This window comes from Hyperoodon ampullatus, assembly GCF_949752795.1.
Source record: "Hyperoodon ampullatus genome assembly, chromosome: 15".
Lineage (NCBI taxonomy): Eukaryota > Metazoa > Chordata > Mammalia > Artiodactyla > Ziphiidae > Hyperoodon > Hyperoodon ampullatus.
The window spans coordinates 62,049,387-62,065,766 of NC_136928.1; the positions used below are offsets into that span (position 1 = coordinate 62,049,387).

Sequence of the window (16,380 nt, forward strand, 5' to 3'; positions counted from 1 at the left end):
CACTTCTGTAAAATGGAAATGATCACAAAAGTCCCTATCTAATTGGATTTTTATCAGGATCAAATGAAATAATGCATGTAAAGTACTTCACCCAGGGCCTAGTACACAGTGAAATCTCAGGAAATGTAATCTGGTGTTGTTGATGTTATTGTTATTATTATAGCTGTTACAACTACTTTTTTTTTTTTTTTTTGCGGTACGCGGACCTCTCACTGTTGTGGCCTCTCCCATTGCGGAGCACAGGCTCCGGACGTGCAGGCTCAGTGGCCATGGCTCACGGGCCCAGCCGCTCCGTGGCATGTGGGATCTTCCCAGACCGGGGCACGAACCCGTGTCCCCTGCATCGGCAGGCGGACTCCCAACCACTGTGCCACCAGGGAAGCCCACAACTACTTTTATTATTATGTGTGGGGGCCACTGAGGACAGAAATGATCAGGATGGATTCACAGAGGAACTTGTGAACTGGGACCTAACTGGGAGGACTTGGAGAAATAAAGACAGAGAGAAAGATCAGGGTAGGCAAGGATAAGAATGTATACGAAGATTGAACTGCGTGGATAAAATCTGCAAAACCTTAAAATGCATGGTCCCATTTACCTAAAACAGAAGTCCTAAGACTTAAAATAAGCCTGGATAATTCCCACACGTGCCCTTCAATGTTAAGAACCTGATGAATCATACCATTTTATCAACAGGGAAGAGAACCAGGTGCCCTGTCCTTTCTCTGACCATTTAAGCATGAAAATTTTCCTTTGACATATTTTGTCTAAAGATAAAGGCTTAATGTGAAAGGCTTTATTCCATTTCCAAGTCTTATTTTATACACCTGTCCCTGGTCCTAGCCTGTAACATCAAGGATCCCTTATCTCCAGCTCAGTGCCTGGTGCTTAGGAGCAAGAGAAAACTCAGAGGCACAGGATGTCTTTCAAGGATTTATCTTGCTGTCCTATCTCATTTTTTAAAAAAAGAAACTGGCATTATTTTTGCATCATTCATTCAACAAATATTTATTGGTCACCTAATGTATGGTGGGGACCATTGTAGTCACTATAGTAGTCACTATTCTAGCTACTAAATACAGCAGTTAGATTAAGGATTTCATATATCTGGTCATGTATTGCATTATCTAGACTTTGTCATCTAAAGGTTTTTTTAAGCATAATAAAATTGACTTTACTATAAAATTGCCCCAGTATCATTTCAGATCATGAAAATCATGCTCACAAAGAATGCACACTGTATCCACCTTCCACTGAACAGCAGTCACTTCTACCTCCAGGGGCCCTGCCTTTTTGCAGGAGAGGAACTGTCCCCATGTCTCAAACAAATGCTTTGAGGAACCAGCCCACCATATAAAAGAGTGAAGGGAGATGCATGAAAGGGATATTGTGATAGAGACATTGGTATAACAATGTATTTGGTAAAAGAGTTTTGCAGATATAATTAACTTGGGGATCTCTCCTCTTAGCTCAACAATAAGAAAAATTTGTGCTGATAAGTGGAATTTGACACTGGATCTCTGGGTTAGGGAAGCAATAGGGGAAGGTGTGATCACTGATGAATGGGAGATAGTCATTACTCATCTAAGTCAAATTGTTGTCAGTTTGATGACAATTGCCACATCTAATTTGTCAAGAGAAGTCAGAAATCTAGAGTTTTATATAAAATATCCTCATTTTTAAGCACTGGCAACTAATAACACATTTTTTTTTATGATTCCATGTGGGCCAAATAAAACACATCTGCCATGGGCAATTGCCCACTGTTTTGTAAATTCCACAACAGAAGACTCTACTGGTCCCTAAGCTTCACGAAAGGAGACAGTACATTTGTAATTCCACCTCTATAATCCCAGTCCTAGTTTGCTACCTTGCATTGTGAATGCGACATAGACAGAAAACTGACTGACTTCTTCCTTTTGACTTCCTTGTTGTCAGGAGTTAATCCGGGCTTTGATGAGTATGTTCCTGTCCTCCTGACTCTTCCTCTGATGACAGCACTGGCATCTGCTGGAAAGGAGATGCCAGCAGTGCAAGAACATCCAACCAGAAACCCAAATAAGCCACACACTAAATAGGGGAGATGCTCTTTCAAAAGACACAGAACATCCCTGAGTATTTTCATATGTCAGATGGACAGATATCTGACTCTATGATGGAAATATTTTTGTTTTCTCCCAATGTTTGCTCTCCATTTATTAGTGGTCGTATGAACCTAGGCAAGTCATTAACCTTCTTGAGTCTGTCTCTTGATCTGGGAATGGGAATCATCAATAATAGTTCCCTCCCAGGATTGTTGTGAGGATTAAATGAGCTAATGGTGTCCAGTGGGATTTGTTTAGAGGGCCACACAGATGGGAACTGCAGGGTTTGGCTCCCAATCGGTGCAGCAGCCAAATGCCACTTGCTCATCCATGAGTGCAGAGCTGCCTTCTGGGTTAACTCTAGCCATCTCTCTGCTTTCCAAGCCGCGATCCTACTTGCTTTCTCGGATCTCCTCTGGGCCTTAGGGCCCTGCACAAAGTGATCTGTTCTACTTCTTATGCACCTTTTAAATAATATAGGCAGCTTGTCAATGGGGTTTCAAAAATATTTATTTGTGTCTAACATATTTTAAGCTTGTTTGTTTCTAAAAAATGTTCTGAGTCACTGTTTCAGGTTGTTGCTTTTACATCCAAGCCTATCAGCAAAGATGGCTGTGGATTTAGTCTGCACCTTAGGACCGACATTGTCTTGACTGGAGAATTGTAAAATAACACACACTTGGTCATCAAACTATCTCCATTCACCATTTTTGCAATTCTTCCTCTTCCTCCTCCTCCTGCTCTTCTTCTTTCTTCTTTCTTCTTCTTCTTCGATTGTAAAAATACAGGGGCTTTCCAGTAATTTGCATATACTCAGAATGGTAAATGTAACTGATAGATCTAAAAATACTATGAAAAATTCAGACTATTTCGAATACCATGAAACAAGAAGCATCAGTTTAAAAGCTCCTGGTTATATGAATTGGGATCACAGTGGAAAATGTCTTCTCCAGATCTTCCCTAAAAAGGGGAACAATCCAAATCCCAGCAGTTTGGTGGTGTAGTCCTCTTTCCTTCATGTGCCCAGTACTGTTCAGGGGGCTAAGATTACAATGATAAAAATGGCAAACATAGTCCCTGCTCGCATAGATTTTATTTTGTAATTAACTCTTTTTTACACACCCATGAAGAGGGAGAGAGATTATTTAATTTTCACAGATGCAAAATAAAGTAAATGTCAGCAATATTCCCACATTACAGAGTAAATGCCCATCAGAGAGAGAGAGAGAGAGAGAGCCGCAAACTGGGATTCAGAAGTTGGCTATTTGCAAGCCTTTTGTCCGTTATTAATCGCAGCTTCTTCATTTCTAAAATAGGAAGAGACAGGGGTGATGTTACACCCTCTGACCTGCCCAGGCTACATCACAGGGTGTGTGTGAGAATCTACTGAGGCAATGTATGTGAAAAGTGCTGTGAAAACTGTAATCAACTATTACAGAAAGTTCAAGCATTGCTATACAGCCTACTGCACAGAGCAGGCATTTAGTAATTGTTCATTAACTTAAGAGTTCTCATTTTCTTTCTTCCAGGGCTCTCAATCATATATCAGCTTCCTCACCTGGGACCATGTTTAGAAGCAGTCACTTCAGGCAGAAACTTGACCTAGAGTCTTGGAGCAAAAAGAATCACCCCTTCAATGCTGTACTTAATAAGAATGACCTCACATGCATTTGGGCAGCTGCAGTCAACGTATGGTTCTAATCTCAACAGGTATGTGGTTCATGAAATGCTCACTAGGCTTCAGTGAACACCTCCTGGGAGTCTCCTCCATCCTCATTTTGAGGAGATTAATCTGCTTAGGGCCAGGAAGAATGAATGCACCGAACTTTCTCCTTGGTTGTGGGGAGAGAGGAAGGCTTTTGGCTTTAAATAGAAACTGGCTTGACAATCGTGCTCATCTGCGGAACTGTGCTATCCTGATGAGCCACTGGGCTGCAACCACAGAATAAGGTTGACACTTGGTTCCTTAGTCCCAAGGCTCCACCATTCCTTACATCTAGCACCACAGAAGTTTAAAGCTGGATGAGATCTTACAAATGAGCACAAAACCCTTTAGGAAAAATCCAAAGTCAAGACTAGTTAGCAAGGAGACAAAGCTAAGTAACTGCAGAGGCAGGGCCAAAAGCTATGTCTCCCATCTGAGATTCTTGTCACTATATTACATTATACTATACAACACTGCTGTGACTAAATATGGTGCTTGGTGGCTTCTAAATTTTCCTTCAATTCCTGAGAGAGAGAGAGAGAGAGAGAGAGAGAGATACACAGAGAGACTGAGAGATTGAGTCTTTTTCTTTTTTCTTTCGTTTCCAGCAAAAAAAAGGAATTATTTCTTAGCTTTTACTTCTGGAGTTCAGATTTTCCATCTGCAGCCCCAAAATTTCATTCAAAATCCTTTAGTATTTCTCAAATATCTGTCCAGATGTTGCCTGCTTAATTTACAATTCAAATTTCTTTTCCCTACCCCATCATTATCTTTTATCCGGATGAGGAATTGCCCAGCATAGGCAGCTGCTCATGAAGTTCTCCCCCAGCTCGTGGAGGCAGCCTGAGCACAGACACTTGGAGCCTAGGCTACCCCCCGAGACTGGTCTGCAGACATCACCTGTGGCTGTGGGGTTATAGTCTGATTGGGGCTGCAACTCTGGTCACTTATTCATGGAAACAGATTTACATGGCAAATGGTTAATAAAGGCAGCTGTCTGGATTATTGTGAGGTTCCCCCACCCTAATAGAGAACGTCTGTGTGTTTACTATTTGTTACACAAACTCAACCCCAAGAGATTTGTGCTTCTGTGTGTTGGCTACTTCTGCTTTATACTAAGAATGCAGCTGCCATTATTGCCTACACCTAGGGGTTCTCTTCTTTGGTAAACAATTCTGTGTTCTAGGAACAGTTTGTGAGAAGGTCTAGGAATTGCACTCTTATCCCAATGCAGCAGTCCTAGAGGATTTAGCCCTTCGGAGCTCCAGAGGGGTTCTTGTTTTCATTCCCCATGGCCACTGGAGGAAAGTAGTCAATTCGGTGTTGCAGCCAAGTTTCAGATGCTACAGTGTCATAAACCCAAACAAGGAAGTAGCTCCTCCACTTGTTTAAGCAAGGGTGAGAGAATTTGCTTATGCCTCTTTCCCCCTGACAAAGAAGCAGCCAATGGGAAATGTTCTCTACTATACACCTGTGCGTCTAAAAGTGCTAGGACCTAGAGACCAGCTAATGGTGTGTGCTGCCAAGGCCAAAACGTATGAGCAGTAGGTGAATTTCTTCCAACCCACTCCTAAATACAGCGCCCAGTTCATCTGCTGAGCTCCTAAATATGCCACGTATTGGGTGGGCCAAAAAGTTCTTCCAAGTTTTTCCGTTAAGATGTTATGCAATACTATGAGAGGTGCTGGGGACGTGCGATGTATAAGGCAGGTAAACAGAAAAAAAAATCTAATGTCAAGTGATACCTCCTATAGATAAGAAAATACAAAGTACAAGGGCAACACATGTGACAGATGCCTTACTGCTTTGGAAGGAAACAGAATGCTCCAGAAAGACAGAGGCTTTTGAATTTAAGCTAGTCATGGCGGGATTGGGGGGTGGGTAAGGAAGGAATTTTCCAAGAAAATGCAAAGCCAGAAAGTAGAAGGCAGCAATTTGTGGTGGAAAGTGTAAGTCCCACATTCCTCAAAGGCAGGTGTGATGCGGGGTCGGGTGATAACAAACGAGGAGAAACTGATAGTCAGAAAACAAGTCGTGAAGGGCTCCAGTGGCAGACTGGGACCTGCATCTGGTGGTCTGGGGAGGCTGGTGGGGGTTATGGGGAGGGAGATCTCAGAGGAGGTCCCCGCATTACTCCAGGCTTCAACTACAGCAGTGCAGTGAGGATCAAGAGAAGCCAATGAATTGAGGGCATATAGAAGGAGGTGATGAATTAGATGAGTGTGGTGAGGCAGAGGACAGGGCTGGAGGGCCTCTCTAAGAACTGCAGAAACCAGAGCCGTGGAGGCGGAGACTGGGACCCTCAAAGCAAAGGGAACTTTCTTTGCTCGGAGATTGGTGTCTCAAGTCGCTTGGGTTACAGTTGTGAGTTTCCCTCCCTTCATCCTTTGAGATTTCTTCCCAGCTACTGACCCTGAATTCAACCCCTCCCCCACCCCCATTGTGAAGTGCTGGCATGGATCTTCCTGCATACCCTGGGAAGTGAGGTGCAGGAGAGTTATTAGCACAAACTCCAGTCCATTGGACTCACCGTGAGCAAGTTGATCAAATCCAGGTTGGGTTCCAAGTGGTGAGAGGCATTCTGTAGGGAGACCAGTTCACTCAAGGTAACGGAGAGCTGGTGCATTTTCACAATGTTCACTTTGTTCTCCTCCATCCAGTCTGGGAAAATGACATGGACTGCTATCAAGTCTTTCAAGTGGACGCCAAGGATTGGGATTTTGAAGCCATCACAGTCGGCAAAGGCCTTGCGGTAATTACAGTAATTGCCGTTGGAGGAGACCAGCTCCATCATTTCATTCCAGTTCTGGGAACAGATGGAAAAGTAGTATTTTCAAACAGCCTTCCCTTCTGCCCACCCTCAGGCCCAACAGTGTGTGGCTAGGAAATTCCTCGCCTACTGAAAGAAGTATCAGTTGCACCAACATTGATGCAGGGAAATATTAACCAGGGAAAAGAAAGTTAGAAAAATGTACTAGGCTTGGCTATGAGCTGGACAGCCTGTTCCATTCTGCAGCAAAAGAGAAATAGCCCACACCTCTGCCTACCTACTAGGGGTGTTGAGATGTTATATAGCATCACGTATATATAAGTATTTTGTAATTCATGGAAATATTACAATCCACAAATACAAGCATGTATTGTATTGAAGTATGTAGTATATTAAAATTTCCTAGTTGTTCCAAGAAAGTTGCATTCAAGATATAACTTGAAGGGGCCAGTATGGGGTAGGAATAGTCATACTGATGTGTGAGATAGCTGTGGTTTTGGACTCTGCCACTAACTAGGAGGGTGACCTTAAGCAAGTCACTTCACTTTTGGGGACCTCAGTTTTCTTTTCTGTAAGAAAGAGGAGTTCAAATAAATAATTTTTGAAGACATACTGGTGGTGGTTCCAAGCTTATATGAGCCTCCACTGAATTCTTATTCTTTACAACGTTTAAAATATGTTTTGTTCTTTACTGGAAATTCAATACTAATCTAAAGGAAAATGAAACACATAATGAGCCCCATTATACTTGGAAAGGGTGCAGTGTTTGAGGTCACTCAGCAGTGCTTCTGTGGTTTATATTCTCCTGTTTATATGCACAAGCTATTGTTGGTTGCCTAACGGCAGCCATACCTTCCCAATAGACCCATGTGTCTACTTTCGATCAGTCTACTCTTTCCCATGTGTCTTGGATGATGCTGTTTCCATGCCCAGATCCAAGGATGGGTTCTGATCTACCATCTTCATAATTCCATCCCTCTGGTTTGTGATTGGTTCAGGAACACAGAGTTAAGCCAATCAGTACATTGTATTCCTCTGGATACTGTTATTGGCCCAGAGGTGGGCATGTGATTTGAGATGGTCCAATCTGTCTAAAAAAGAAGGTCTTTTATTCCATAGGTGCAGAGCTGAAGAGAGATTTTCCCTATCTCTAACTTTCATAAACAAGAAAGCATAATTTTCCTGTTGCTGCAGACAGCCCAATCAGGAGGGAAACCAATCCGATGAAAAACAAAAACTAAAACTAAAACCTCATACTCAGAGGAATACAGAGCAACTGAGCCAGAACTCTGATCAGACCATGCCTGGACTTGGCCCTGCCTCTGGACTTTCAGGTATGTGAGATGATCCATTTCCTTATTGTTTAAGCAATTCCAAGATTTTTCTTTTTTTAACTTACAGCTGAAAGTGTCCTTACTGATATAGCAAAGTACACGCTTACAAGGAAATCTTTTCATAAGGATGAAATGTTCTTTTTTGCTCAATAAGGAAAAATATTATTGTGGTCTGGAAATAAATATGGCAGAAAAAGTTCAGTTTGGGAAACAATCATTGCTTAAAAATTTTTTTTTATCCCTGAAAACTGAGCTATAAATATGAGGGCTTTCTATACAAAAGATTTCTTTCTGTCCCCCCTTCCTTTGTGTCTTCCACTGTGTTGAACACAGTACTATGAAGAGAGCAGGTGTTCAATGACTTCATTTGAGGACGGGACGGTAGGAATGATTTCTGTCATATTTGCCTTGTAACCCCCATGTATTTCACAATGCCTATCACATAGTAAGCACCAAACACATATTTTTTGAATATTTACAACTGCAATATGTTAATGGTGTTCAAAGCATTCCTATTAGGACACTTCTGCCACCTATAATCTGTTTTTCCAGGTGGTATGGCTGTAACCTCCTATTGTCTAAGAAGAAAACTTTCCCCTTCTGAGTGACATTTGTTAGGATCATCCTACCCCCAAACAACTTACAAATGAACTTGTTACTTGGTTTATGATCTGATCCACTGTACCTTTGTAACTTCTGAAGAAAGATGAGAATGGGTCTCTTTGAGCCGGGAAATGGAGCTATGACTAAGGCCTCCTACCACTGCCATCAGGGTGTTAAAATTTTTGAGCTGAAGGAGCTTCTGCAATAAAAAAGGTTAACTTCAATACTTTGTAACAATTTTTGAATTATTCTGACCTTTTTGAGGTACAGATGAAGTCATACACTTTAACAACAAGGATGTAGGGAAAATAGTATCAATTCAAAATGAAGTACAAATGAAATCCACTAGAAAAATATATCAATCATTACACAGAAAAATAGCTACATTAAATGCTTCCAAATATGGCCAATTAAAAGCAATCTTCTTGCATGAGAGAAGTATATTTGCTCATTAGACATTTATGGGTAGTTTAATTGGCTTTTATATTGTGAACCCCAAATTTTTTCAATGACTTTTCTCAATAGCGTGAATGAATATCTAGAATCCTTTGAGAATCCCAATCTAATTAACAGACATACATACCTTGGCAACATTGATAAACTTTGTGATGACTTCTGCCCTTTGCTGAGGGGTTGGTTTGCTAAGAACCATCAACTGGACCCACTTAGAGATTCCATTAAATAAAGCAATAGATCTCTCCAAGGTTGGGTTATTCTCCAGGCAGCCATGGATGACATAGCTTTGGTAATCAGTGAACTAGTAAAGGAAGATTCAGAGACTCTGAATTATAATGGAGTCTTTGAAAAAATTATAAATTAGAATGTTGCATGGAAGAGGTGAGATAATGTTTCACAACAGCATAATGATTTCTTTCATTTCACATTTATAACGGCATCTTACAAGTTTGAATATATCTGTATCTTTAACATGTTATTTTGCTGCATTTCACTCTTCCACACCCAGATGCACACTTATTACACACCACAGTGTTGATGGGAGGAGGAAGGGACAAGACTCAAAGTCATATTCCAGTGAGTCCAAAATTTGCTGGATCATAAGATCCACCTGGGGCATTTGCTAAAATACTGGTTTTGGGGAACATGTCAGACCTAAAGGATCACTGTTCCAGAGGAATAACCTAAGAATCTCCATTTTTCACCCACTACTGGTGATTCCAATGGTCAGGCAAGTTCGAGATACAATGGCATACATTAAAGAAGAGGAAATGAATATAAATATCATAATTTCAAGTCAGAATAAGTTTGCAATGTGTTTTCAAGAAGAAAAGAGAAAAAATAGAAATTGAGTAAGGCTGCTCTTTGGCAAAGCTGACACATATTCAGGAAGTCAGCATGGATGTCATCAGATACATATGAGCCTCCTACCATATAAACAGAGCAGGGCATTCCCTCTCATGGCCTGCCTGTGGGGAATCAAAAGGTCCTCTCCAAGTAGGGTTACTTAGTGAAAAGAATCAGTCTTTCAGAAATCCATACTTCTAACCTCATGTTCTTATTTGCAAGCAATAACGTAATTCATTCTTTGGCATCTTGGAAAAGAAGGAGTGACTTCCCCAGAGCTTGGTTAGACAAAGACAAAGGCTGTTTGTGAACCATTGTGGAAATATCATAACAAATGGATAGTGAGTAGGTGGCTAGGAAGAGATCACAGTCAGGAGGAAGAAAAAGGATGCAGAGGAGGAACTCTATCAAGACAGAGTAGGAAAGAAAAATTTAATCCAGGATATCCATCCCTGAGAAAGAAACAACCTGATGTTGAGATTCTCCTGAAATCTTACAATTCCTATTTTCAACCTATATTCATAATCAGGCATTTATACGTATCCCAACCTAAATAAATATTTCTTCTCCCAAAATGAAGGGCACAGCTAAACATGTTCACTTGGGAGAAGTCAACAAAGCTAAATAAACCTTGAATGGTTAAATCTCCACTGAATATTTAGAAAATCATGCTTTAATCCTATGAAAGGAGATATTGAAAATAGCAACAGAAATATAGCTCCTGAGCCATAAAATAAAGACAGGATAATATTTATCTTTGGTTAAAAGGGATTGTTCCTGTGAGTTAAGGGCACTTTTCCAGTGGAGCACAGTGACAGAGGCTGCCAACACTTCAGAGTATGAAAATGCAGCTCTTGGTAAAGTTGGCATGGTGGTTGTTATCCTTGGAAGAATAAATGTCCAGTTTCTTACTGAGATCCTTCTAAAAGATTTATGCTCCAGAAAAGTGAGGTGCTCAGCCAATTCAATGGGCTCCAGATGGTCAAAGAGCAGACAGGCTTTTCCCTTCTTGGATACTTTTTTCCTCTGTGTGACTCTTCTCATCCAGTCATAGGAAGGACTATAAAAGAAGAGTGAGTCTGGTCAATGTGCTGAAAGCTCATTTCACTCAATGGAAGTTATTAACCTACTGACTGTGTAACTCTTGGCCTGCTTCCAGGGGCTTGTGCAAAATACACGCCCAGTCCTTCATATTTGAAGAGAAAACCACTGACCCATTGCCAATAGAATATAAATTTCGAGTTGTTTTTCCATACAGTGTGGGTTTGCACTGATTCATCCAGAATCCCTTACTTGGTCTTTCCTGTGGCCAGTAGGGTTTGGATCATGAGGGAGAGGTTAGGGCTAGGTATATAAATTTTGGAGTTTATCAATATACAGGTGGTGATGGAAACCATCAAAAGCTGGTTCTCACACTTCAGCAACATATGGATTATTTGAAAAGCTTGTTATAAAGACAGAGACCTAGACCTCACTACCAGAGATTCTGATTTACTAGGAATGAATAAACTGTATTTTTTAGTATAAACATTTATCAAACTCTTAGATGTCCTAGGCACCACTATAATCACAAGTATTAACTCATTAAATCTTCACAACAACTCTACCAGGTAATACTACTATTACTCCCATTTTATAGATGAGAAAATATAGGCACAGAGAGATTAAAATTTTACCCAAGATCACACAGCTAGTAAGTAGAGGAGTCAGGCTGAATAATCCTTATTTTTAACAACATCCTTAATAACTCCTGATCACTCACCATTGATCACTCTTGAAGAAGTATTCTAGGAAAAGAGACTAGAGTATGAATGCCTAGGACACAAGAGCACATATTTGCAATACGGATAACCATACTCACAGGCCTAAAATAGTTTTGTCTACAAAGTTAGCTAGTCAATATAAAATGCTAGCCTAATTAGCACCAAGTTCCTAATCACTGAGCTAACCAGTTCATGGCACTACTATGGTCAACATTTGTACAGCCTCAGGCTGACCTCAGAGCATCTCAAACTTGAATGAGCATATGAATCAGCTGGGGATCTTATTAAAATTCAGCTTCCAGTTCAGCAGGTTTAGGGTGGGGCATGAGATTCTGCATTTCTGTTGAGCTCCCAGGTGATGCCAATGCTGCTGATCCACAGACCACACTATGAGTGGCAAGGGTATAGGAGACTAGATTCAGTAACCAAGTACTGAGCATCTGTTATGTGCCAAATGCTTTCACATATTATCTCAGGTATTCATTGGATGCTCATAATACCCCATGAGAAAGTACAATCCCCATTTTACAAATACAGAAACTGAAGCTTGGAGAGAGAAACTCTGTCCGATGGGACTGTGCTCATTGCACCAAAGCTTTCCTCAGAGAAGCACACCTTGATTCTGAAATGGTATGGATGGAGGTTAAGTGGGGTCATCACTACCCCCTCCCTCAAACAGTGGACTCATGTTTGAAAGAAGCTTGTGCCACTCTTACATGCTGGATATGTCGATGAGGCTGACGTGTTTCTCATATCCTAGTTGACTAGCTACTTCCCGGAATTCCTCAGTCATACGGATCAAACCGAGGTCCAAATTAAACTCTGCGGGAAACTTCAGAATCCAGTACCTGAAAGGCATCAAGTATTTTTGACAACTGGAAGATTTCAAGCTAGACTTCTATGGAAACCATGGTATCATTTTACAGATTACATTTAACAATGCATCAAGACCACAAGCCAAATTAGCAATCTCCCATCCCTCATCCATCACATTGAGTCTCTCTCTTCCCGCCTTTAATCAAGGACTCAAATCCACCACTCCCACCCTGAGCCTTTCTTTCTCTCTCTTCAGAACCATTGCTGAGAAGAAACCCTTATCCCAATTCATGGCAAGTAGGTGGGAATGTGTATGATGAGGGAGTAGAAAAAAATGAATGTACTCTTTCTAAGAGCTGCACATTGACCACTGCTTGATCTACAGTCCAAAAGAAAGATGAATTCTACTCCCAGGAACAGAGAAGGGCCAGTTTTAATAAAATCAATAAAAGGGGGACTTGAGTCGATTCTCTTGTCAGGCTTGGTCTGTTGTATGGTGAAAAGGAAACTGTCAACAATTGCAGAACTAGAAACTACAAGACAATTAAATTCGTAAATATTTACCTCATGAAGTAACAGATCTTTAATCGAAATTCATCACAGCTTTCTCCACTGGCATTTCGATACGTACACTAGTTAAAGAAAAATCCTTGCACATTCCTTTGCACAGACCTGCAGCTGTTTGATCAATTTAGATGAATTCCTAATAAGAGGGCCATACTAGGAATATTAGGGTTATGTGAACGTTCAAATGGAGAGAAAAGTGTGTTCTGGTGACATCAGCGCTAAATAATTGACACAATGTATTATTGCTCTGGGATGTACTGTTTTGGTCTGGAAGAGAAGCCATTTATAAAATTAGTTTTACCTTCCTGAGCACTTACCAAGTGATGACTGTCAACTGTAATTACAAATATACTACCAACCAATAGTACATAAAAGCACCATTTTAGCCACAAAGATTTTATATATAGGATTAATGCTTTATATAAGTACTCTAATTTCTTTAATATTTGAAAATGTCATTTTTGGGTATATTAATACACATGTTGTGTTGTGATTTAGTTTCAAGTCTATTTAGTCATACTCTTTTTAACTAACATATATTGAGCTCCTGCTATATGCCAGGCACCATGGATATGCAGTGAGCAAGGAATCCAAAGGGAGGAATATCTAAAGAAATGTTAATTCATAGGCAGTTTCAACTTTCATACAATCTGTACTTTCAGATATTAAACTTTACTGTGCCTAAATATCCCTTTCTATTTGTGTTTCATATAGCAGCAGACATGCTAATGATGAGAGTGCTGTTTGTGGGCACATTTTTGGACAGTGTTTGCATCCTGAGGCGGGTGGACCAGACTGAGGCAGTTCCCTCCATCCTTCTCTATGTACTGCCCTTCAGTAGTGGGACCTGTGGAATCCTTGGACCACTGGGTACTAGTATTTTGCTCACTTCCAGGGACCTCTGTTTAGGGTGAATGTCCCCTTATCTTCTCTAACATCCCCTTCTGCCCCGAGGTTGGGGGCATGTTGGAAGAAAGAAGTAGAAAGTGGAGGAAGCTTGAAGTAAGCAGATGGAAGCCACACTGGCCCTAATAGTACTCAATGGACCCTCTCCCTCTGAGGCTCCCTTTGTCCTGCAAGGCTTCTCACTCATCTGCAGGACCCCTGGGCTTGCAGCCGGCAAAGACTGTAGGAACCAACATTAGTGGTTATATAATAAACATTAGATCTCGGGGAATAAAACCTCTGTATAAATGTGTGACTGTTTTGTAGCCATTTTCAGTCATTTGGCTCTTAACTACCTTTTAGGACTGTACCGTGTACAAAAGTGGTGGACTGTTAAAAGCCCTTATTATAGAATGAGATTTCTAACTATGGATTTTTGTTTTGCTTTTATATCAGGAGAAAATTTTAAATTAATATCAATTAACAAATTGTAATAAACCTGCTAGAATATTTCTTGTGTCTTGCCAGCAAGAGAAGATGTGAAAATTTAGGTGGTGTTTATGCCTGAGCCAGATCATATTATTTTGGCTGGCATTTCCATATGTCTAAACTGTATCCTCTAGGTCCACCATTCTGCATTCCTAAAAGGAATAAATTAGCTCTTGAATCAGTGTTAAATATTCTTTCATTACACTAACAGCAGAAATATTTAAGACAAGTTAGAAACATTCAGTCTACAGCTCCTGTTTCATTTTATATCTAGTGATTATTTCCAAGCAGAGCCAAAACATCCAGATGGACAGTTAACTATTTGGTCAATCATCCAGATGTTTTGTCTAGACATCTATATATATTCACAAAACAGCTGGATAACTGACTGAAGACTGTTTATTCATCTTAATTTACTGGCTGTGGTTAGACACTCTATCTAAATACAGAACTTGATTTATGATTGTAAAAATTACACAGTAGTTGAAAAGATATATGCAGAGAAGTTTTTCTGCCAACTCAGTGGAAGATAAATACCATCGGTGCATAAGTAGAACTATTCTTGGCAAATAACTATTATTCAGCTCTCCATTGTCATCTGTTAAAAAATAAAATAAAATGAGAGGTGAGGAGACGACAGTACATACTACTTTTCTCTTTTTCTAATATCAGTAGAGAAACATCAGTGTCAAAATTTTCTTGTAGACCCAATTATCATTTTCCTCCTACTTCTGCTGGTATTTCCTTGCAAATTAAGTGGGTAGGTCTCACCCTTCCTCTGATGTAAGGTTGCCAAATTTCACAAATAAAAATACACAACACAGTTAAATTTGAATTAAGTAAACCACAAATAATTTTTTAGTATACGTATGTCCCATGCACTATTTAGGACATACTTATACTAAAAATGTGGCTCATCTGCAATTCAGATTTAACTGAGCATCCTGTATTTTATCTGGCAACCCTTCTCTGTCTGGTTTAACTCTTCCTATAACAATCAGTTCAACAAACAATTCCTTTGTGACTCTGTTTGTAAAAGGAATAATCCAAAATGCTGAGGTAGATGAACAACATAAAAGGCATATAGCTGTAAAGTATACAACCTAGTAGGAGATACAAGACATATACACAAAGACAGAATGCAGGAGCTTGGGCAACTCACTCTTGTCTAAGCCAAAAGACCAAGAAATTATCACAGCAGCATATACCACGTACCATAAGAAAGTCATAAAGGGCTGTGGGAGAGTGGAGGAAGCAATCAGCATTCCTGACAGGGGAGATTAGGAATGATATTATGAACATCTAGGGTGACATCTGAAATGAGCTCTGAAGTAGAATTTCAGTGAAGTAATATGATAAAGGCATGGAGGTAGAAAGATGCAGGGAATGTTCCAGAAACATTAAGTGAATAGTATGGCTGGGGTATCAGCTGTGGGCAGTAAAGGGAAGGAAATGCAGAGGGCAGTGATACGGGGGAGACAGATTGGGGTCAATCAAAAAGGCCTTAAATACCAAGGTATGGAGATTGAATTCTGTTCCACAGCCACACCTACATCTGAACAGGGGGAAGTAAGAGTAGCAAGATGTACAGAAGGGAGAAAAGGCTCATACCAAACATCTCAATGCAAGTGCTCAGCAGTTCATCTAATGTTGCCGCTTTCCCAAGTCCACTTGACCCCATGGTTATTTAGCCGTTGTCAAAAAACTAGGGGCATTTTCAACATCATGTAGACCATCTCCATAATCATGCAAGCAGGTGATGGTTGTGCCTAGTGGTGGTCTCTGTCCTAGAGTCTCAAGACTCTAAAGAAACAAGAAGAAAAAAATATCAGACTAGAGTTCTGCCATCCGTTAAAGCATGCCTTTCCTACCTGAAAAGATAATGACTTCCACTGACTATATTTCTGTAAGAAAAGCATCAAAGTGACAGAGATTGTGTGAACCACCATGATGGCAAAATGCCTACGAATCTGTTCCTTAGCATGTATGATGCTCTGAAACCACGGAAATGTTCCCTATTAAATACCATCCAATTTAGCAGCTGAAAAAATTTTTTTTTTTT

At 40.3% G+C, this 16,380-nt stretch overlaps 1 protein-coding gene across 1 annotated transcript in view; it reads right to left on the reverse strand.

Annotated features, from left to right (window-relative positions):
- RASGRP3 (RAS guanyl releasing protein 3) overlaps window positions 1-15,999 on the reverse strand; it is a gene marked incomplete at its 5' end in the record, with an annotated part of 37,727 nt that extends 21,728 nt beyond the window's left edge. Inside the window, 8 exons of the mRNA XM_079721355.1 lie at window positions 6,320-6,595; window positions 8,579-8,695; window positions 9,080-9,253; window positions 10,711-10,858; window positions 12,278-12,409; window positions 12,942-13,009; window positions 14,819-14,916; window positions 15,930-15,999. Coding sequence (XP_079577481.1) covers window positions 6,320-6,595; window positions 8,579-8,695; window positions 9,080-9,253; window positions 10,711-10,858; window positions 12,278-12,409; window positions 12,942-13,009; window positions 14,819-14,916; window positions 15,930-15,999 — 1,083 coding nt within the window. The remainder of the gene's footprint in view (window positions 1-6,319; window positions 6,596-8,578; window positions 8,696-9,079; window positions 9,254-10,710; window positions 10,859-12,277; window positions 12,410-12,941; window positions 13,010-14,818; window positions 14,917-15,929) is intronic.
- Window positions 16,000-16,380: the final 381 nt, after the last annotated feature.